This window comes from Anoplolepis gracilipes, chromosome 11, assembly GCF_047496725.1.
Source record: "Anoplolepis gracilipes chromosome 11, ASM4749672v1, whole genome shotgun sequence".
Lineage (NCBI taxonomy): Eukaryota > Metazoa > Arthropoda > Insecta > Hymenoptera > Formicidae > Anoplolepis > Anoplolepis gracilipes.
This window is the reverse complement of record NC_132980.1, coordinates 2,255,455-2,277,938: the sequence shown is the minus strand read 5'-3', so window position 1 is coordinate 2,277,938 and position 22,484 is coordinate 2,255,455. Positions and strand designations below refer to the sequence as shown.

At 36.9% G+C, this 22,484-nt stretch overlaps 1 protein-coding gene and 1 pseudogene across 1 annotated transcript; both read left to right on the top strand.

The window, feature by feature from the left end:
- Positions 1-226: 226 nt before the first annotated feature.
- LOC140671148 (uncharacterized) lies at positions 227-942 on the top strand. The gene has a single exon (XM_072902289.1). It carries the CDS (start codon positions 337-339, stop codon positions 940-942), a length of 606 nt encoding a protein of 201 aa, XP_072758390.1. The 5' UTR covers positions 227-336.
- Positions 943-7,211: 6,269 nt separating this feature from the next.
- On the top strand, positions 7,212-12,368 carry LOC140671350 (uncharacterized; annotated as a pseudogene).
- The last annotated feature ends 10,116 nt before the right edge of the window (positions 12,369-22,484 follow it).

Sequence of the window (22,484 nt, the reverse complement as noted above, 5' to 3'; positions counted from 1 at the left end):
CAACCTGCAGCAATGTTCACGTCACGGTCTTCATGTTACAAAAATTCATCGTATATTACAATTCACTCAATCTCCGTGGCTCCGTACTTATATATAGAACTCAACACAAAATTTAGAACACTGGCAAAAAATGATTTTAAAAAAAATTTGTACAAACTAATGAATAATGCAGTGTTTGGCAAAACGATGGAAAATGTGCGCAATCGTGTAGATGTTAAACTTTTAACAAAATGGGACGAAAGGTACGGCGCAGAGACATTGATTGCAAAACCAAATTTTCATAGCAGAAGCATTTTTTCGGAAAATCTAATCGCTGTAGAATTACGTAAACTCGAGATGAAATTCTACAAACCAATTTACGTAGGTATGTGTATTCTCGATATATCCAAGACATGTTTGTACGAATTTCACCACGATTATATGGTACCAATGTATCGGGAGAGATGCAAAGTCATGTACACTGATACGGATAGTCTTATATATCACATTGAGTGCGACGATGTGTACAAGAATATGAAACGCGACATCAGCAGATTTGATACGAGCGACTATGCGATAGACAATGCGTACGGTATACCGCTCGTGAATAAAAAGGTACCGGGTCTAATGAAGGATGAAAACAACGGTACCATAACGATCGAATTTGTCGGGCTTAGAGCAAAAATGTATGCGTTGCGCGTGGATGGTAAGAAGGATACGAAAAAGGTAAAAGGCGTCAAGAGTAACGTTGTTGCGAGAACGATAACGTTTGACGATTACACGCGGTGTTTGAACGAAGAGATTGAAATAACGCGTAGTCAATCGTGTATAAGATCAAAATTACACAAGATATACACCATTCGCGAAACAAAAATTGCTCTAAGTCTGTACGATGACAAGCGGTATATCGTATCTACAACTACTGATACGTTACCGTGGGGACATTATAAGATATCTTTATAAAATATAAACAACGGGTTAATTAAAAACGACCTGACTAGCCAAAATTATTTAATTTATTTACACGACGTTTCGACCATATGGTTGTGGTCCTTTTCAAGTGTAACTATAAAGAAAATAAATAACGGATCAAACATTGATATATGGATACAATTTTTAACGGATTAAGCCAAACAATACAACATAATGGCGTTATAAAACTAATCTACTCATACGTAAATTAAGAAAGAGAAGAAAGAATCCAATGGGACATGTTTAAAGAACTTAATGATGGAATAATTAAATATGTCACTTAGTTAAAAACAATGGTTATTAATTTTGAGATGAACACAAACAAGGAGACACGTCATGTCAGCATGAGTTTTTAAACGAAACTGTCAATGGTTAAAAGGAAAACAGTTCAAACGACCTTTATAATTTTGTCATAAATATTATTTAAATTTTCAGTATCTCTTTGTAGATTAATCGTGGAGTTAAATTTCTTAATAAAAAACATTTCAGCTATTTCTCTTTTCTTAATAAATTTTTCATTGTGTAAAATAACCGGATCGTCCCACTCAAAATCATGCCCAAATTCAACTCTGTGTTTGCTAACGACTGATTGATTGGTAGGATGTAATTTTATATTGATAAGATGTTCTCTAATACGTGTGCGTATATGTCGCTTTGTTTGGCCTATGTAAAGCGCATCGCAATCCTTACACTGTAATTTATAAACAACATCAGTTCTAAAGTCAGTATGTAATTTGTCTTTACCACGCTTAATCAATGTATTAAGTTTATTAGTCACAGTCATAACGACGTTCAAACCAGCGTCACAAACGATACGACGTAAACAAAAGCTAAATTCATTAACATAAGGAATTGAAACAAAAAGGCTGCTTCTTTGTAATTCCTTCCTCCGGGGTTCAAATTCCAAATTGTCGCGATTTTTTAAAAAATTGATCCTCTTTTTGATGTGTCGTCCAATAAGGTTGTCAGGGAAACAATTATTACGCAGTGTTTTATAAACGATACACAAATTCTCATTGTGGAACCTAGTATCAGAGAGCAGCAATGCATAATCAACAAGACTATAAATCGTATTAATTTTATATTTCATGGGGTGATTCGAATAAAAGTTGATATATCTTCCCGACCAAGTGGGTTTTCTGTACCAATTAGTTATGAGTCCATTGTCAACACGTAAAACAGTAGTATTTAAGAAGCTAATGGACTTATTCTGTTCAATCTCAAACGTAAATTTTAAACGAGGGTGAAAATTATTAAAAGTATCTAACATCTCATCAATGCGTGTGCGTGGAATTATTGCAAATATGTCGTCCACATATCTATAGTAAATTGGGACTTTAAAACTCAACAAATTTAGACAATGAGACTCTAAATCATCCATAACAATGTCCGCTAGTATCGGAGATAAAGGAGAGCCCATGGGACTTCCGAAAATTTGCTCGTAAAACTGACCATTAAAACTAAAACTTGTCGAATCTAAAATCAATTCCACAACATGTATAAATTGAGCAAGGCTAAAGTTAGTAGCAGAACTGATGTTATTCCATCGTTTTTCAATGGCGCTCAGAACCAATTCTTTGGGGATATTAGTAAATAACGAGCTAACATCCAATGATATCATTACTTGACCGCCCTCAATAATAACGTCCCTGATCTTTTTGGAAAAAGACCATTCGTCGTTTATATGTGAAGCTGGTTTTACAACTGACCTTTGCAGTATATCCTGTATGTAAGTTGATAAATTGTACAAAGCACTGCCAACAGTCGAAACAATGATTCTTAATGGAAAACCAGAACACCATATTTTTATAAAATATGTGTGTGTGTGATTTTTTTTCTTGTATATTTCATATTTTATATATTGTAATGACTATTGGAAAGGATGTATTAATAAAGATTTTGTATATTTCAAATATTTCATATATTTTTATATTGAATACATTGTATTTCTTATAAAATTAAATTACATGATTCTTATGTACCCAAGAATTGTGCGAGCTATCAAATCCCAGCCATTTCACGTAAACCTCGTCCCCCCTCCTGCGCAGTACTTTCTCCACAAGATACACATCTGGATAATTCGCGCGATGCAACTCGTGCTCGTAAAACGCTCCAGCGATAGATTTTTTGCGATAATCCTCGAGTAGATATGTTACGGGATTAGTATGTTGCACTTTAACAATCTTAAACACCTCGGTTGTCCAATTTGGTGTGTAACCCTTTTCGAAAAGTTTTTTGTATTTGCTAACGTTTACCAGGTCACCTACTTTAAACTTTGCAGGAGCAGCAATTTTTGTACTGTTGTATACCGTATTTAAAAGTCTATCAGCGATCGTGGGAGTAACATCGATAGGTCTTATATTGATAGTGCGATGTTTTCGCGCGTTATATTCTGCAACGAGTCGGGATAGCGCATCGATCCACTTGTAAGTTCCGTTCAGCGTAAACATCTTCCACATGTCGTTCTTCAGTGTGCGATTGAATCGCTCGACGACAGACGCCTTCAATACCGAATATGTGGAATAGTGATTAATGTTATGTTTCCGTATAAGCCGTTGCACATCGGTATTGTAAAATTCCTTCCCGTTATCAGTTTGTATGTTTTTCGGGCATCTCTTGCTATCTCGAATTATTTTGGCGATTGCATCAGCCGTTTCCCTTCCACCTTTACTCTTGAGTGGTGCAGCCCATGCATACTTGCTCAACACATCGATGACGGTGAGTATGTAGTGGTAACCTTTATTGAAACGAGAATACGGACGCATCTCGACGATGTCGGCTTGCCACAGATCATCGTATCCCCGCACTATGACGTGTCTTCGGGGAAAATTTTTTCTCGCCGGCGCATGCATTTCGTTCACCAACTGTCGTCTTTCCAAACTATGTTGATTCTTTGCTTTGTCAGTTTTTCTCGATGCTCGTTTGTTGTTCGCTTTTTTTTCACTCATTTTCGTTTATCGCCTTTAATAGTCGTTCTTAACCTATTCTGACCTGTTTTAACCTGTTCTTGACTTGTTCTAACCTGTTCTTGACCTGTTCTTGACCTGTTCTAACCTATTCTTGACCTGTTCTGATCTGTTCTGACCTGTTCTTGACCTGTTCTGACCTGTTCTTGACCTGTTCTGACCTGTTCTTGACCTGTTCTGACCTGTTCGTAGCCATTCTTGACCTGTTCTTGCGTTGTTCATCGCCGTCCTTCACCCATTCGAAAATCGTTCTTGATCCGTTCGCAGCCTTTTTCGCAGTCGTTTTTGACTCGTTCGTAGCCGCTTCTGACCCGTTCGTAGCCGCTTCTGACCCGTTCGTAGCCTCGTTCACAGACGTCTTTTGACCGATTGTAGGAGTTCTTGAGTTGTTTGTAACCTTGAGTGTAGCTGTTAAGAACGTGTTCGTAGCCTCGTTCGCAGCCCTGCTTGAGATGCTGATAGTCTCGTTCGAAGCTGTTGCAGCTGCTGCTGCTGCTGCTGCTGCTAGGTCGTTCACTGCCACTGCCACTGCCACTCATTGTAGTTAGATAGCAGTTCGATAATTCTTCGTAGCTGTTCGATAATTGTTCGCAGCCGTTCGATAATCCTTCGTAGCTGTTCGATAATCGTTTGATAGCCGCTCCTAACCCGTTCACTGATGCTCATTTAGGTTGATAGCTGTTTCTGAGTTAGCGTTAGCCGGGCGTTGAAGTTGGTTTAGCACAATCTGTATTGCTCGCACGTCCTTCTCAAGCAAAATCAACTTCTCGTCTGATTCTTTCTGTCGATTCATTAATCTTTTAACGCAGGACTCCATGTACAGTTTGTTGACGGCAACGGTGTCAGCCTCTGGTTGCGCTACACGGCGAATCTTACGTGACCTTGCATCGAAGTCTATAACGACGCGACACAAAGCGTTTTCGTGCACATAACTTTTTACCAATCCATCCCAAGAACTGTTTGTGCCGGTTGCATCATTTCTTGGATCGAATAATCCAAATTTGTTGATAGGCATTTTTTTTCTGATGCTTCGTAAAGTGTCACGCAACGCTGATCGACTGATTAGTTTTGTCCAAACACCATTTAATTTATAATAATTCCTTCTTCACGAAGTTCCTCGATGATCGACTGGATCTCGTTGTCGTGAGCATTGTGACCAGCTTGGCGCGAAGCGTTGAGCAATTGTAGCCGATCTACTAGTTCGTTGGGGTCGTCCCAGTGCACGTAATCAATCATATTGTTGGTTAGCGTCATAGTGCGAAGCATAGATATCTCCCTTCCAGATTTTGTATTTTTCGATTCGAGCGACATCAACGGTACAATTATATGTTTGTACTTGTACCCCCTGTTACCCTTCAAATGGCCCTGCGCATCATAATCGCGTCTATGCGCGTTCGTCACCAATAATATGCTCTTGTATTTTTCCAAATCGTTCCCCCTCGTGTAAAGTTCGTCATCGGAAATTCTCTTGAAGATCAACTCGTACAATCCTAGCGTTCCAATGTACCGCACGTCGTCTATGATAATAGAGTCATCTTTGTTGATGTTAAATCGTTTGTTGCCGAGTCGCATTTCATTCTTTCTATCAAAATAGACTCCATACACATGATCAATCCCGTGATTTTTGTCGCCACTGAGCAAAGCGCTTATGTACTTTTGCCCAAGTGGTCCGAAGTACTCCCGCAACGTTTCTTGACCTTTCGGCGTTTGTAACTTGTTCCGAACAAACGATGATTCGAGCATGTTGCCCGAGGTTTCGAAAACATCTTCGTTTACGCTTGTTGGTGCGGCTAACGGCGTAGAGGCTATCGACGGCTCATACAGTAAAACGTCCGATCGTTTCCTTTTTTTCGGTGTCGCATCTTCCTCTTCTTCTACCTCCTCATCTTTAGCCTCTTCCTTCTTATCCTCCTTGTATCGCTTGATGGGTAAGATTTTAATCTTTGCGCTACTCTCCGATTTATTTTTCACCGCGAACGAGTTGTCGACAATCTTTTGCAGCGGCTCAATAATAGGTTTAAAATGGGTCTTGACCGCGATATCGTCATCGATGTTACCGGTCTTCAAAGCGTGATGTTTCTTGCGGATCGATTCGCTTGTTTTCGCAATCTCCTTCGCCATCTTTTCACGCTCGCGAATATTATCGCTCCCAGCCATATCGATAGAGAGTGTTGAACGCTCGCGTTTCACCCCTCACGACAGAATGTAGGCAACGACTAATCATTTTGTGGTATCGCAAACACGTTAAATCCGTTTCTGTATCGCCCGTTTGTAAGCAAGCTATTCTTGTCTATCACGAGAAATCCATACTTTTGCTGCCAACAAGTACGACATAACTCACTGAAATCTTCGTATGACATGTCGGTATTCACGTTATCGTTGTACACGTGTTTCAAGTTGGTGCCATCCTGTTTAAACAAGATTAGCAGGTTCGCGTTGTCGCGTAAAAGATGTTTCGGTATTCTCGCGTATGTCTGGCAGAGATAGAAGCAGTCGACGTTCGAGTGGCGTCCCATTGAGAAATATTCTCTTATCGTATTTTGTTTGTCGCACGCCACGTCATCGAAAACGAAAAAATCGAGTTTGGACGTGCTTCGCTCGGTGGAATGACTGTTATTGGAGAATGTAAAATAGCCGATTTCATCGATCGCCGTTAACAAATTCTCCAGATATCGATATTTTGGCTGTTGCAGTGACTTTGAATACACATTTTCAAAGCGGACGCCGTGCGGGCTTTCTATCAAACTAATCAACACATTTGTTTTACCGCAATTCGAGGGGCCGCAAACGATTGCGCGTATAGTATTCGGCAGCATCGTACCGTGTCTACGCATCTCCGCGTTGTCACCCATCGAGCGTAATCTGGCGTCGTAATTTGTCACGCGTATCGCGAAAGGTTGTCGCACGAATTTCATTTTCCCACTTTCGATTCGGATCGCACGCCTGTCTATTTATAGCTGCGCGGAACTACAAAGTGTTCAGTAACAAAAAAATGTTTGTCCTGCTATCAAGTCCTTACGATATTCTCGATTTGAGTGCCGAACAGCTACAGTTTGTATCTAAAGCAGTTTTATTGCGAATGTGTGGCAATCACGTTTATTACATGTGGGACAAACTTCCGGAATACATAAAGGCGGATTCGGAGGTTCAGACCTATCGTCGCTGTTTCGAACATTACAATCAACCGTGGCAACAAACGCACATTGACGGTCCAGCGCCAATGATAAAAGATTGTCGTGAATGTCAACGCAAATAAGTAGAGGTCTATTAAATCGTGCGATAAACTTGTCGTGAATGTCACCGCAAATAGGCAGAGGCCTATTAAATCGTGCGATAAACGCGCTTCCTATCGAATTGCATATTCCTGGATACCAGTTTTGCGGTCCGGGCACGCGGCTAGAAAAACGATTGACTAGAGGTGATCGAGGTATCAACCCATTGGACGCAGCGTGTCGTGAACACGATATAGCGTACTTTCGGAGTAACGATCTTGCCGAAAGACACGCGGCGGATAGGATACTCGCCAAAAAGGCGCAAACTCGCATCACTACGAAAGATTCGTCTCTCGGTGAGAGAGCCGCAGCCACAGCTGTCTGGACAGCGGTGAAAACCAAAACGAAGTTCGGTATGGGTCTAAAGACGAAAACGAAGAAAAAGACGGTGAAAAAACGAATACTTCCGGTAGCGAAACGCGGGGGTGTATTACCGATTCTACCAATATTGGGCGCTCTCGGATCTCTGATTGGTGGAGCGGCTGGTGTAGCAAAGATGATGAACAATGGAAAAGCTACACAACGTCAGTTTCAAGAGATGCTACGTCACAATCGTGCCATGGAAGGTCGCGGATTGTATCTCGCGCCATACAAATACGGACGAGGAGTCTCAATGAGAAAGAAGAAAAACAAAACGCAAAGAGACGCTAAAAATGCCAGAGGGCGTAACTACCAACGTACAATTGCTGCAACTAGCAAAACGTATGCCCATTCCATATTTTAGAGGTGTTTTTATGCGTAACTCATTACCGATCGGTGGTATATATCGAAACGAGAGCGGGATCATAAATTTGGATAACGTTAAAGGCTCGGGTACTCACTGGGTAGCATATGCAAAGAGAGGGAATCGCGCTATATATTTTGACAGTTTTGGCAATCTTCGATCGCCGAATGAATTGGTGCGATATTTAAATGTGACAAAAATAGAATATAATCACACATCCTATCAAATTTATAATCAAAGCATCTGCGGACAACTGTGCTTGCAGTTTCTCCGAACGGTCGATGCACGCGAATTTAAAGACATACATTGCGCTATTTATTCGTTAAACAGTTTGGTCAACATGTCTATGACATTCACGCTGACTGGAAAGAGCAGCGTTTTCGCGGCAAACTACTTTCCCAACGTAGATTTAAGCGACGGTGAATACGAGCTTGGTCTAGCGGATTTTGAAAGTTATCACACGATATCGAACGTGAATTCCTCGAATAATAAATTTTACTTTGGCAAAGACGATGCGGAAATTACGATTCCCGAGGGATCGTACGAGCTGCAAGCGATACATGAATTTTTGAAACATACAATTTCACGAAAACGTTCGCAACACACAGTTCGTGATAAAAAAACACACTGACGACGACGATGACTTTGAGGCTGGAGAATGGCCTATAGTGCTCCGCGCTAATTACAATACGATGAGAAGCAAGATCAAATGCGCCTACAGAATAAATTTTAGCAAGCCTAACAACATTGGATCGCTGCTAGAATTTTCGAACCGTATACTGCAGCCGTGAAAATGGTACGAGTTGGACGTGCCGATTAACATTATCAACGTGAACATTATCCGCGTCGAATGTAATGTGACCGCGGGTGCATACAACAACGGCAAACTCGTTCATACGATACACGAATTTTCACCGAGGGTACCACCAGGATATAAGATATCGGAAACACCGGCGCACATCATTTACCTACCGATCATCGTGCGGTGCATTACGGATTTAACGTTACGCGTTGTCGACCAGGAAGGACGATTACTCGATTTTTTTCGAGAAGAAGAGAACACCATTAGATTGCATATACGGCGGCGGCAAAATTAGCGTATGATGCTCGTGTTGAACGGATCGAAAGAGAGACAACACAATCTTTACGACGCCAGCGACAACAACATTGACATTTGCTAATATCCAATCATCCGGCACTAAGAAAAAGAAATTGAACGCATCAAACGTTGCGTTTTTACAATCTTTGGGATTCGTGATGCGAAATATTTAAACGATGACTGACATTCTCAACATTGGCGGACGAGCCAATCTTTGACGATCGCATCGTCAAGATTGAGACTCACTCCTATAACCCATTCGCCAACACAACAACAGGATCTGTATACATTGCCGTACGAGAGTTTCTTATACATCGAGGGAGAATTAAAGATAAAGAAGCCAGCTGGCAGATCCAATGTACTGCAAAATTATTGCGTTGCATTCATGTTTGACGAGATTCGATACGAACTCGATGGTGTGGAGATTGATCGGAATAGAAACGTGGGAATAACAAGGATGCTCAAAAACTATGTAACAATATCATCCGATAGAAGCGTGATTATGAGAAATGCTGGCTGGAGTGAGCCAACTATTGTGGATGGACACTTTAATTTTTATGCTCTACATGTTATTGGGATTTTGCGAGAGTTACAGACGCATAGTAATTAACGCTCGTCACGAGTTGATCTTAATACGATCGCGCAATGACAACAATTGTCTGCTTGGAGCTTCGACGCTGGAGCCTGTGATCAACATATTCAAGATACAATGGCGAATGCCACATGTATTGTTGAGTGAAATTAAAAAGCTGTCTATGCTGCGCGCTCTGGAAAGCGGACGCTCAGCATGGGTTTTCGCTCGTGGGATCTGTACGAGTTTCCGCTGTTGCAGCGTACAACCAAGCATTCGTGGACCATTAAGACCGCGACTCAGCTGGAGAAACCACGATACATTATCTTTGCTCTGCAGACAGGCCGGAAGAATATTATGTCCGAGGATGCGAGTAAATTCGACGACTGTAAATTAACAAACGTGAAACTCTATCTGAACTCGGAATGTTATCCGTACGACGACATGAATCTGGATTTCGATAAAAACAGATGGTCGATTCTGTATAACACGTACGCGCGTTTCTGCAAAAACTATTACGGATACGAGTACCTCGAACCGAGTCTCACCGTCTCACTGTTTCTACAGTACGGTCCGTTTGTGATCATCGATTGTTCTCGACAAAACGAATCGGTCAAGAGTGCAACCGTGAATGTGCGATTGGAATTTGAGTGTAAAGAGAATGTGTCTAATAATACGACTGCGTACTGTTTCATCATACACAATCGCGTGATCCAGTACAACCCGTTTACCAACGTTGTGCGCAAAATTACCTAAGTGTTTGCGACAATAATTTAGAGAGAGGGGAAGCTGGATATAAAGTGTGTTACGAGATGGTTGTCATTCTTCTTAACTAACGAAAAGAGATCTCATCATGTCTGTACCAACGATTTGTCGATCTGCAAGGATTTGTCGTTTCGAATAAATTCATCGCAAAGGAGGTGGCGGTGCTGAGAAGAGGAACTGTTCTCGCACACTACATTTTTCGGAGTCCTATACCATGGCATCTCCTTACAAAATCCGAAAAGTATCAAGCTTTATGGTTGATGGCGAATCATCATGGACTACAATGGGAGGATGGAATCGTTGCGTACAGCATGGCGAAACGATTGATTACAACAGCTGTAGTTGAAGAAGAAGATGATAAAATTCAGTGTATCGTATACGTTAAAGGATGCCAGAAACGAGAATGGCTTGCTAATATGCTCGGCGACGATGCGAGAGAAAATTTAATCATTGAGACCTTGGATGCTGATTACGACGATATCGAATCTCTAAATAATCTAGATGTTAAAAATACTATACGATGTGAAAAACATGTTAAGAATTGCGCATTACAAAATGTATTCAAAATATTTAACTGATGGTCGCAACGCCAGAAAGAATTGCAAGATTTGGAAAAATAAAATATTTAAACACTAATATGTTTAATTTCTTATTCCTCCTCCTCATTCCCTCCCTCCCTCACGAGTCATTTAAGAATTCTTTTTATCCGAGTATCGTCTCTCCCTTTTCCTAAAAATTTCAGAGCACTAAAGTATTCTAGAATCTCCCACCACATTTACCACTAATCTCCCCCCACTACTTTGAAAAAACGGGGTGTCACGTATATTTGATTCTTCATATTTGATTCTTCATACGGTCAATGTTGCGTTAACCGTTCGTGAAAGTGGTCTACTTTTGAAATCTAGAAATATGTACTACATTGAAAGAAGCAGTGGCGGGCCTAGCAGAAGCGTGAATAATTACGTACCGAATCGTTATGAAACTTCATCATTTGAGAACAAATGTGACAAGTAAGTTTTTGTTTAACTTCTTTCTACTTTTTCACAAATTGTTTTTAAATTAATTTTTTTTAATTTTATTTTTCTACAGCATTTCGTTGAAGCGTCGCGCGATTCGTATACTATGTAGACGATACGCATTGACAACCACGGAATTCAAATTCCTTGAAATTGGTATCAACGTGGATACACCGAGTTACGTGGAAATTGTCATAGGAGATCATCAAGGAAAGGAACTGGTATTATCTTTCGAAACGTGGAAGGGACTCTACGAGCAACGTCGCAATATTTACGATTTACTGTGAAAGGACTCTAAAGATACCTATAATTTTATAAGCGTTGGACCGTTAACAGTGCGAGTTCATACGATTAACGATACTAAACTTATAAGTCTCGAATCTTTAAATGTACGCATAATGATGATTGAACTGACGTTACACCGTATGTTTGATCTCGATCAATGCATCGATGTAACCTTTGATCGATTGGTTAGAATCACCGAGACAGTCGATACTAAGTTTACACAATTCTCCAATATCGCGTCCACTATAACGGATAATAAAGAAGTATCAAATGTAATACGCGCCAGCGACGCCTTCAATAAACATCAACTCGTCGATTGCGAACTGGTAGCTTTAGTTTTTAGTCACAATATGTAATAAAAAAAAATATAAAAGAGAAGAATAAAGTTTTTTAAATTTAAATCATGATATAATTTATTCGTACGCATTTCCCATCCGTGCTTCCTCCCGCCCGTAAACAGTCCCAGTTCTCATACGTAGCTCGTTGCGGGGAATGACATCATGCTGGGAAGGGAGAATGCGAAGCTAGGGACCGCGAGAGAGTAAGCTCTAGGAAAGAAAGAGATAACCTGAGGCGAAGGAGAGCGAGAGAGTAAGTGCTAGGAAAGAAAGAAATAGCGCGAGGTGAAGGAGAGCGAGAGAGTAAGCGCTAGGAAAGAAAGAGATAACGCGAGGCGAAGGAGAGCGAGAGAGTAAGTGCTAGGAAAGAAAGAAAGAAAGAAATAGCGCGAGGCGAAGGAGAGCGAGAACGCAAACAGAAATTTTTTTTCTTTTTTCTTTTTTTCTTTTTATAATTTTTTTTCTTTTTTTCTTTTTTTCTTTTTATAATTTTTTTTCTTTTTATTATTTTTTTCTTTTTTCTTTTTATTATTTTTTTTTCTTTTTATTATTTTTTCTTTTTTTTTTCTTTTTATTATTTTTTCTTTTTTTTTTCTTTTTATATTTTTTTTATATTAAATATTAAATATTAAGTTATTATATCTAATTATATCTAGTATATGAAGGAAGAAGGATGGAATAGATGAAGGAAGCGCAAGCAAGCAATTATATGTGTTTAACATAATTTTTTTTTATTTAAAAAAGTGTGTGTTTATTTACAAAAATCTGTGTGTGTGTGTGTGAATTTAAAAATAAAAAAAAAAGATATAAAAAAATATATAAAAGATTGCATGACGATGGTCGAGCGGTACGGCACGACGGCGACTGCTGCTGCGAGGCGCTGGAGGGGATGACCGGGCGGTGGTGGTGGCGTCCAGGTAGGGCTCCTGCATAACAGAAAAAAAATTTATTAATATTTTCATAATTTGAAAAAGAATACTTACACATCAAGGATTACTTACAATTACTAATCAGAATCAGTATCAGAATCTGGATCATTGTCGATGACATGTTGTAGATACAACATGTTATCGATATGTTGACGGATTTCCCGATGGATTTCTTGTAACTGCTCAGGACATGCTTGCCGATTTCCGCCTGGTAAACAGCAATTCTCGCAAGGCTTTCCCCTTAGTCTGTTGTTTTCATTTGTCCATATATAACTTTGTAGTTTGAAGATCACTGTTGAGGAATTTTTTATGCCAAGTTCGCGATTTCGTTGAAACTCCACCACCGCATTCAATAGTTTTTCGGTCATCATTTTTCACAGCACTTAGTCCTAGCAAATGTCTACAAAAGTTTATTGCTGCACACAAAAACGGCACACACTACATGCTATTACTTGGCACAGTGAATGTCCACAGTTATTCACGAGTTCCAACCGTGATAAATATATTGTCCAGTTTCATGTTTATACACAATTTTCCCTTGTGTATATGAATCTTGAACTTCAATGAAACATCCCGAACAAAATTTTTCACTATTTTCCTCGTCGTTGTCGTACTTTTTTACTTCATAATAAAATATGATATTACACATTTCCTGCCGTTCAGTTATATTTCGTAAATCTTCACTAACGGCACTACTTGTTCATTTAAATAGTCTTCCGGATCACTCTCATAATCAGAGTCAATCACTATTTTCACTTCTTCATCGCTGTCGTCGATGATAACCATATCTTCATTGTCTTCATTGTCTTCGATGACAATCACATCTTCTATATTCATTTTAGCACTAAATCGAAAGACACTCGACGACTGTTGAATACGCTTTAATTGAATACACGGAGACAGATTCTCAAATTCGAGCAGCCGAATGTTGGCGCTGATGCGTTGCATTCTTTCCTTAAAAATTATGAAAGATGTTTCGCTCCAGTTTTATGGGAGATTTTCCGCGAGGGTACAAAGCTGCCGAACGCCGGCGCTTAAAATCCTAATGATATAATGACCATAAAATGATCATAAAATTAGAAAAAAACAGTTTTATGACTTCTAAAATACCCCCGGCTATAAAATCAACCGCAAAGATAAACATCTACTTTCGAACGTGTGTAGGACCCTTCACCCCCCCTTTCCGTAACACCAGACTCCTCGCGCCTCCCAGATACCCCCGCCCCCGCACCCCCCCTCGGCGCCCCATGGCTTAGAATCCCCACTATAACACTACTGCAGTTCTACCCCACGTTTCTCTATATGTTTCAGTTTAGAAAAATGCAATATGAGCTAAAATTATAGTTACAAAAAATCTTCATTATTTACCTGTAGTCCATAAAAATTTTACATAATATTTTTAAAAATGTAATAAATCATAATTAACATATTAACTTTTTAAACATCTTTTACGATATCGCCAAATGGATTCGCCCACTATTTGTAGAAACTTATCAATAAGATTTTTTAAACATCTTGTAATGAGTTCTTACAGTCGTACAGTAGGTAAATTGCTACTTTATCATCATTGATAATTTGTCGACCATGGCAGTCTCTTTCCATTCATCGCGCGAATATGTGTATTTTTCGCCATTTCTTCTCACCATACGTTCGGGAACATTGATTTCGTTGTTTCTTAAAAAAAGAGCATTGTTGTCGCAATCAAACCATCACGAATAAAGTTAAAATGAATATTTATGTTATTATTATTAATACTCTTATTATTGTTAGCATGAAAATTACTTTCATTGAAATTTTTTCCTAAAAAGATATAATTTTTTTTCTTTCAAATTCTTTCTTTCTTTAAGATCAAAGTTTACCTTATTAAGTCGTTCTCTTTTTTTTTAAATTAAAGTTTACCTTATTAACTCGTTTTCATTAAACTAAATTAATATTTATTATATTGTGTTTATATCTTTTTTCTGAAAAGTACATGTTATTGATTATCAAATATTTCAAAGTGTGTTGTTGCTTATTTCCACGACGCCGCGTGGTTTTATCAAGCATTTGCGTTATGACTTGTTTCACACGTGTCGTCTGCAACCGTCAAATTATTATGCAAATGTCGACAGTTTGTAATAATTAAATAAATTGGAAAGTTAAAAAAGCCAAGTTGAAAAAAGAGAAGAAAAGAAACAAAGAACGAATTAAAAAGAGATATACTATATATACGTACCGTACATAAATTATTAAAATATTCATAAACAAAATATTAATAATTAATAATCACATATCATAATTTTACTTAAAATACACTACGCACATAAATATAGAAAACACTTTTTATATATCAAGAAAAGGCTATTTTTAAACTGTTGCAGCTTGGTGAAAAATTATCATAGAAAAAGATCCTTTTCTCGACAATAATGAAATCACTGTTCACGAATGTATGACGAAAAAAATTCGCGAGAAACACACGTATTCGTGCAATCACTAAAAAGAAATCACTGCCGTGATTTACGAATCGCCGATAATAATAAAGAAGCAGTTGTATCTGCCAAGGAATATATACAGGATGCTTAAAAAGTATTTTATTAATTTCAAGAAAGAGGAAACGCATTTATTCAGTAATATGCAAAAAGATAATTTGTTAAAAATATTATACATTGCACGTGAGAACATTTTCACGGAGCAAACAAATAACGAAGATTATGTTTTATCTGTATTAAGCATATAATACAATTGAAGTATTTAGCTCAAAACATAATTAAAAAGTCGAATATTGAATAAAAAGTTTTTATTTTTTTCTATTATCTCTTACATCAAACAATGTGTAAGTTAAGATAGATGTTGACAATGAAATATTATGCAAAACATCCCGTTTGCAGTTATTTACATAGCGCGCATCAACTTCATGAAAGATAATGATATTCAAATGACGTCGATATATTTGCTCTCAGTTCATAATCTTAATTTTATTTTTAGAAAGAGAAAACGTACAAATCCAAGTTATGAATATGTGAAAAACAAAGATATGCTAAATGAGTGATTTATAGTTTGCAGTTGATTTTATTACGTACATCGTTTGATAATTACAGATATAAGGAAACGCTACCTCATTAATTGTCAATTATATTATCAAAGTTTTAATTAACAATCGTTATTTTTTGAAAAGTTATTAATAAAAAAGGTATAATAAATAGTCGAATAAATGACAGTTAAGCTATCGTAATCGACGTTAGACATATTATAAAGATGTGTAAATTGTTATATGACCTATAATTTTTATTTTCGTTATAAATATTATGGCCATCTTTCCGCCACTATGGTCATCTTTTTCTTAAAAGTTGGGTAAGATGACCAAGGTTTATGTTGTGCTATTTTGATAATATAAAATTTCTATTAAATATTTTCCTTTTAATTTCGATATTATTAGGTAATTTAAGCTTCAGTGAGGGTAATATGTCAAACACTATTAAAGATAGCCATAATATTTATAAAAAAATAGTGAAAACGAAAATAAAAATTATAAGTCATATAACAATTTACCCATCTTTATATGTCTAACGTCAATTACGATAGCTTAACTGTCATTTATTCGACGTTATAAGTTTTAGTGGACAAATGAAAAACTTTGCAGGTAATCAAAAATAAAAATATGATATAAGATTCACAATATCGTTATTTCGAACAATGTATGCACATATACTACTGCAAATATCGATTATTTTTGATAATCACTAAAAGAGCGCACTATGTAGCGATTATTGAAAAAATTACAGCCATCTTTTCTGTATGGCCATCATATCCTAGTGTATAATATAATTGATTATTAATATCATACTTATAAACATTCTAAGTAATAATACTCCATGAAAATAAATAATTCGAAAATTATAATTGTTTTACATTTTTTTATATATATGTATATGTACATAGAAACAATATAATAAATACTATTAATTTAATTAAATGAAAATAAGATAATTAAGGAAATTTTAAGCTTAAGAGAAGAAAGAGAAACAAAAAGAAAAAAAGTTGTACCTTTTTTGAAAAATATTTCTAAAAAAGGTAGTTTTTATGCTAACAGAATTAATAGACATAAATATCATCTTAATGTTATTTCTATAGTTTATCATATATTTTCGAAAATATCACATACTGTTGAGAAAATATGCGCTCGATTGAACAGCGGTTATATGTTTTTAAAAAAATCTCATAAATGTAAAATACACATTGTCCCAAGTAGAAGAATCCAAAAATGTTTAATCCTCCCCTGCATTAATAAATGTCAAAAATGATCAAAAACGATTAATTTTACAATTCACAAATAAATATGGTGATATATATTTTATTAACAAAATAACAAGACTGTATATCAATATAGGTTTGTTTATGTAGCAACTATTTGTTATTTTCTATTTGATAAGCATGATAATTTCTAGTAGTAATGGGGCATGTATGGCCGTCAAAACAAACCCCCACCACCGCGCCCTCGGGCGCCGCGGGGAGTGTTTTTCCCCACCATCACCGGGACTGACAGAAAAAAGAGTGGTGGCTGCAGGGGGAAAGATGTGCGCTCAGGTAAGAAAAATTTATTTTTTGGAAAAATTTTCTGGTTTTCTCGGGACTTGAACCTGGGTCCTTCGTATTGCTGATCCTGGTCCTGGTGTGCTGGGCTAAATAAGAACTTACTAGAGTGAAGGTTAGATAAGGCATTTATGTTACGTAGTGGGGCAAGTATCGGCTTTTGGGCCGATATCGGTTGCGGTGCTGGTGAAGGGACGAAAAAGCGTTTTGACGTTCTGCAAGCGGGGCAGGTATGGCTCTTGGGGTGATATCGGTTGCGGTGCTGATGAAGGGACGAAAAAGCGCTTTGACGTTCTGCAAGCGGGGCAGGTATGGCTCTTGGGGTGATATCGGTTACAGTGACGGTGGTGGGACGGAAAAGCGCTTTGGCGTTCTGCACGTGGGGCAGGTATGGCCCGTCAAAACAAATGACGTCACATGGTAGGCGACCGTGTATAACGTCTGCCTGTGAAGGCGTCTGAAGATGAAAAAAGGATAATAACACAGGAACGTGCAGGTTCTGTCAAACGACGATATGACGCAACGAAAGAAATAGTATTATCGGTGGCTTATATTACAATGCGTGCCTATTGTTGAAAGAGGTTGCGGAACATCCTCTTTCAACAATAAAAGTAACGGAACTACTTATATGTAAAATGGGAAAGAGGAGTGGGTGAAAGAAATCGACAATAGATTTAAATGTACAAATATGTAACGTTTATATTTAAAATTTTTTTTACAAAATCAAAATTATTCAAGAAGTTTTTACAAAATGAATAATTAAAGAAAATATTCCTGGGATAATGATTATAATTTTCGTTTTGTTACTATCATATGTACAATTTGATTGAGGTAAAGCGAGGTTATTTTTAAAAATGTTATTTCAAAGTATATATCGAGAAATGATAAATCTTTTAGCTGAATGCGTACGTTACGTTCTATTTCCTTGTTATTACTCTTGATCAGAAGTTTTATAATACTGCTATTAATGTTACTATTGATAGGAAAATTTATCTCTATTTCGTTCATTAGATATCGCGCACATTCGTCGACACAGTTGGAAATTAAATTTAGTTGATTCAAACGAGCGTTTACACATCCAACCATATTTTCCAGTCCCAGAAAGGTTGCTCTCTGCATTACTATCGCAACGCCGTAAGTTTTCCGTTTCTTCGGTGTAGGTCCGTTTGCGTTCGTATCCTCGATGTTTTCGGAAGGAAGATTTTCTTGCACGTTTTCACGATACGCTACTAGCACAGCTCTAGCACCATATGCGGTAGTAAAAGTTATAATTATTTTGTTGATGATAATCGTACTCTGTTTAATTTTATCACTGTTTAAGTACAAAGACATCTGTTCATGTTTTCTTGAAATTTCTGCTACGATTCCATATCAAAGCAAATTCCTTCAACGTTATGAGACGATAATTTAACAATCGGTAGAAAATCCAGTTCCTCTCCATCCGACGTCATAAGGCCCACATGAATTTTCTTCGTATAGGATGAATTCAGGCCATATGTTGTAGATAACAACATACGTTGCAGTTTGATTTTTCCCACGAAATTGTATTCTGATTTAGAAGCGCTGACTGAATACAAGGATTTCTTGAAATTTCCTTACGATTGTCCATGATAGCTGCTTCTGCGTAGAAAATCGAAGTTCGAATAATCACGCTCAGAGTACAAACGAAAACAACGAACTTTTACAGTTGAACTTGCTAGTTCGGATGGCAGGAAACGACTGAACTTAATTTTCCCGAATATTTAAATTAGAAAGATGAAATAGAAAAGTGGTGGAGAAAATGCGCGCGCAGAATAATAAAAAAATTATATGTGTATGGAATTTTAAATCAATTTAAAAAATAGATTATAAAAATGTACGTTACACTCCATAGCTTGCTTGTGTCGCGTCTAAAGTTCAGAGAATAATATTTTTATACGTAGTTTTACAAAAATCGTGAAAAATATAATAAAAGAAAATTTTTCATATATATATATATATATGAAAAATTTTCTTTTTACTTTTTCTTTAAACTACGTATAAAAATTTGATTATAAAAATATTATTCTCTGAACTTTAGACTCGACACAAGCAAGCTATGGAGGGTAACGTACATTTTTATAATCTATTTTTTAAATTGATTTAAAATTTCATACACATATAATTTTTTTATTATTCTGCGCGCGCATTTTTCTCACCACTTTTCTATTTCATCTTTCTAATAAAAAAAAATTTCGGAAAAACCAGCAAGCAATAAACACTTATTCCTTTTTTTGTTACGCAAAGTAATCTTTATTAATTTCTTTATTTCCGCGGCAGCTCGTTATAAGAAATATGTCGTGAAAAAATTTTAGTAATCTTTATTATTTTCTTTATTTTCTCGCCGACTATTTATAAGAAATATGTCGTGAAAAAATTTTGGAAAAACCAACAAGCAATAAATAAATATCTTTTTTTTTATAACTTTTATGTGACGCAGGGTTTTGTTTTTTTCTTGACGCGCTTTAGAAATTCTTTCTCTAAATTTATATTGAATACAGTTTTATTTATATATATATATAGCTGCCGCGGAAATAAAGAAAATAATAAAGATTACTTCGCGTAACAAAAAAGGAATAATCGTTTATTGCTTGCTGGTTTTTCCGAAATTTTTTCACGACATATTTCTTATAACGTACCGCTGGGAAAATGAAGAAAATAATAAAGATTACTTCGCGTAACAAAAAAAGGAATAAATGTTTATTACTTGTTGATTTTTCCGAAATTTTTTTTCACAATATATTTCTTATAAATAGTCGGCGAGAAAATAAAGAAAATAATAAAAATTACTGTACGTAACAAAAAAAGAAATGTAAACGTGGGAAATAGATTATTTCCAAAACTTTCTTTGAACTTACCGTTAATCCGTCATAAAAGAAGAAAATATAATAATAAAACATTCTTTCGAATGTTTTGCATTGTAATGTCCTATCGCATTTTGTTTAATAACTTGACCAATGCAAAATCAAAGAATTTTCCCCTTTTCCTAAAGAGGCGTTTTCTTTAAAATGTATAAATATGGTTCTCCGAATTGGAAAAAGTACATTTTAAGTTCCGAATTTGAATTTTATCCATCACGCGAGTTACAGTGCAAATAATTAATTATCATGTCGAATCTTAAAAACGTGTAGAAATTTGCCTTTCACTGGCACAGAGTTTATGCGGCCAGAAATTTGACAAATTGTTATCGGGATTAACAAGCGACGACGAAAAAAATTATAGCGTCTTCGGAAAGTTCGCTGGCGAGTGTCCTAGCGTGGTGCTCGCGGTATTATTCCGCCTAGGGTATTGTTGCAATTTTTGCGAACTTTTGAATATCGCCGGAGAAGTTATCGAATCGTGGATCTGTTTTGGTGAGGAAGAGAGCGATGCTGGTGGACACATAGAATTTCTTCGGCTGCATTTTCATCGATTTCTTTAGAATTCGAATGGTAAGTTTTTATTTTTACTTTTATCGAGTTTAAAATTATAAAATATGTTATTTAAATCAAACAATTTTTGGACTCAACGCGTCCGATCGCGATCGCGAGAGTCGAAGGAAATCGTCTCCCTCGAATAAACGATGATCGAACCGGAAGATTAAGTTTACGCAGGAGACGACAAGCAGACACGTCGCCAGAGGCGGGACCTTCACGTAAGTTTTAACACATATTTTATAGCGATGATGAAAAACAAAATATTATTTTTCAAATTTTAAAATACCGTACATTTCAGGACGGGCACGCATAGTGTTAACTCCAGAACCTCCTGTTATTGATTTAACGGAGGGGGACACAGAGAATGACACAGAGGAACCGCTTTCCGGAGAAGTTAGCTCGATTGACGAAGTGGTCATATTCTTCCAGCTTGCAAGTAAGTAAAAAATATTACATCGAATAAAAAAAAATAGCGCAAAAGATTTTTTTAAACAAGAGAAATAATACAATATTTTTTAGATTACATCGCAGCAAACGAAGAAGTACGGAATGAAGACCTGAGGGAAGGAAATGAAGAGGCAGAAATAGAATCGGGTGAAATGACTGAAGAAGAAGAAGAAAAAGAAGAAGAAATGAGAGAAGAAGAAGAAAAAGCGAAAGGTGAGGAGGAGGAAGAAGAAAATGATATAAATGACGTGTCGATGATAGAGGAAGGTAATAACTTAATACATTCTTTAGTTCTTCTCTTACGTTTAAATTTTATTTTAATTGAAACAATTTTACTAGGAAACTTTTACTCAACAATTATCGTCTCCGACATTTCATACACGCCGGTGTACGATCCCTAAAGGTATACCGACGTAACAGAAGGTTGAAGAGAGAATATTAAAACGAGTAAGTTAGCTTAACATAAATAATAACATAACAATTTTACATTATTAATAAAATTTAAACGTAAGAGAGAAATATTTTACGAAATATTTCATCAAAATAATTTAATTATTCTTATTTTTCACAATACAGATCGGGGGTGGAAGAAGCAGCTTAATACAACGTCAACAACATCAACATCAACAAATTCGCGTAGGAGAAGAAGAAAATCAGTCGCATGCAAATGAGGAAACACTTGACGCTGTGGAAAACGAGCCCGATAGAAGAGAAGAGGAGGGTGTATATACTGGCGATCAAATAGAAAATAATTTTAGAAATATTGTATTATTATCGGAAAACGTGCGCCAATTTAGAAATTTCGGTATAGAGGGACGCGAAATTAGTTTTTGTATACGACTCGTACCCGAGGAGGCTAATGTATATAACTGGCTAGAGAACGCGTTTCGGGAACTTCACACGTACGTAACGCGTTCGTGCGTACCAGGTTTACGTCGGGATGACTTTTCATTCCGGAAATTTTACGCGTGGACCCGCAGGTATATCGTTCCGACCATTTCGCGACTTGACTTACGAGAATATTGGGAATCTTATTGTAAGTTCGTTAGCGCAAAGTTGCGATGGTCATGATATAACCCTAGCGTTTAATATTTATATATAATATATATAATATATTA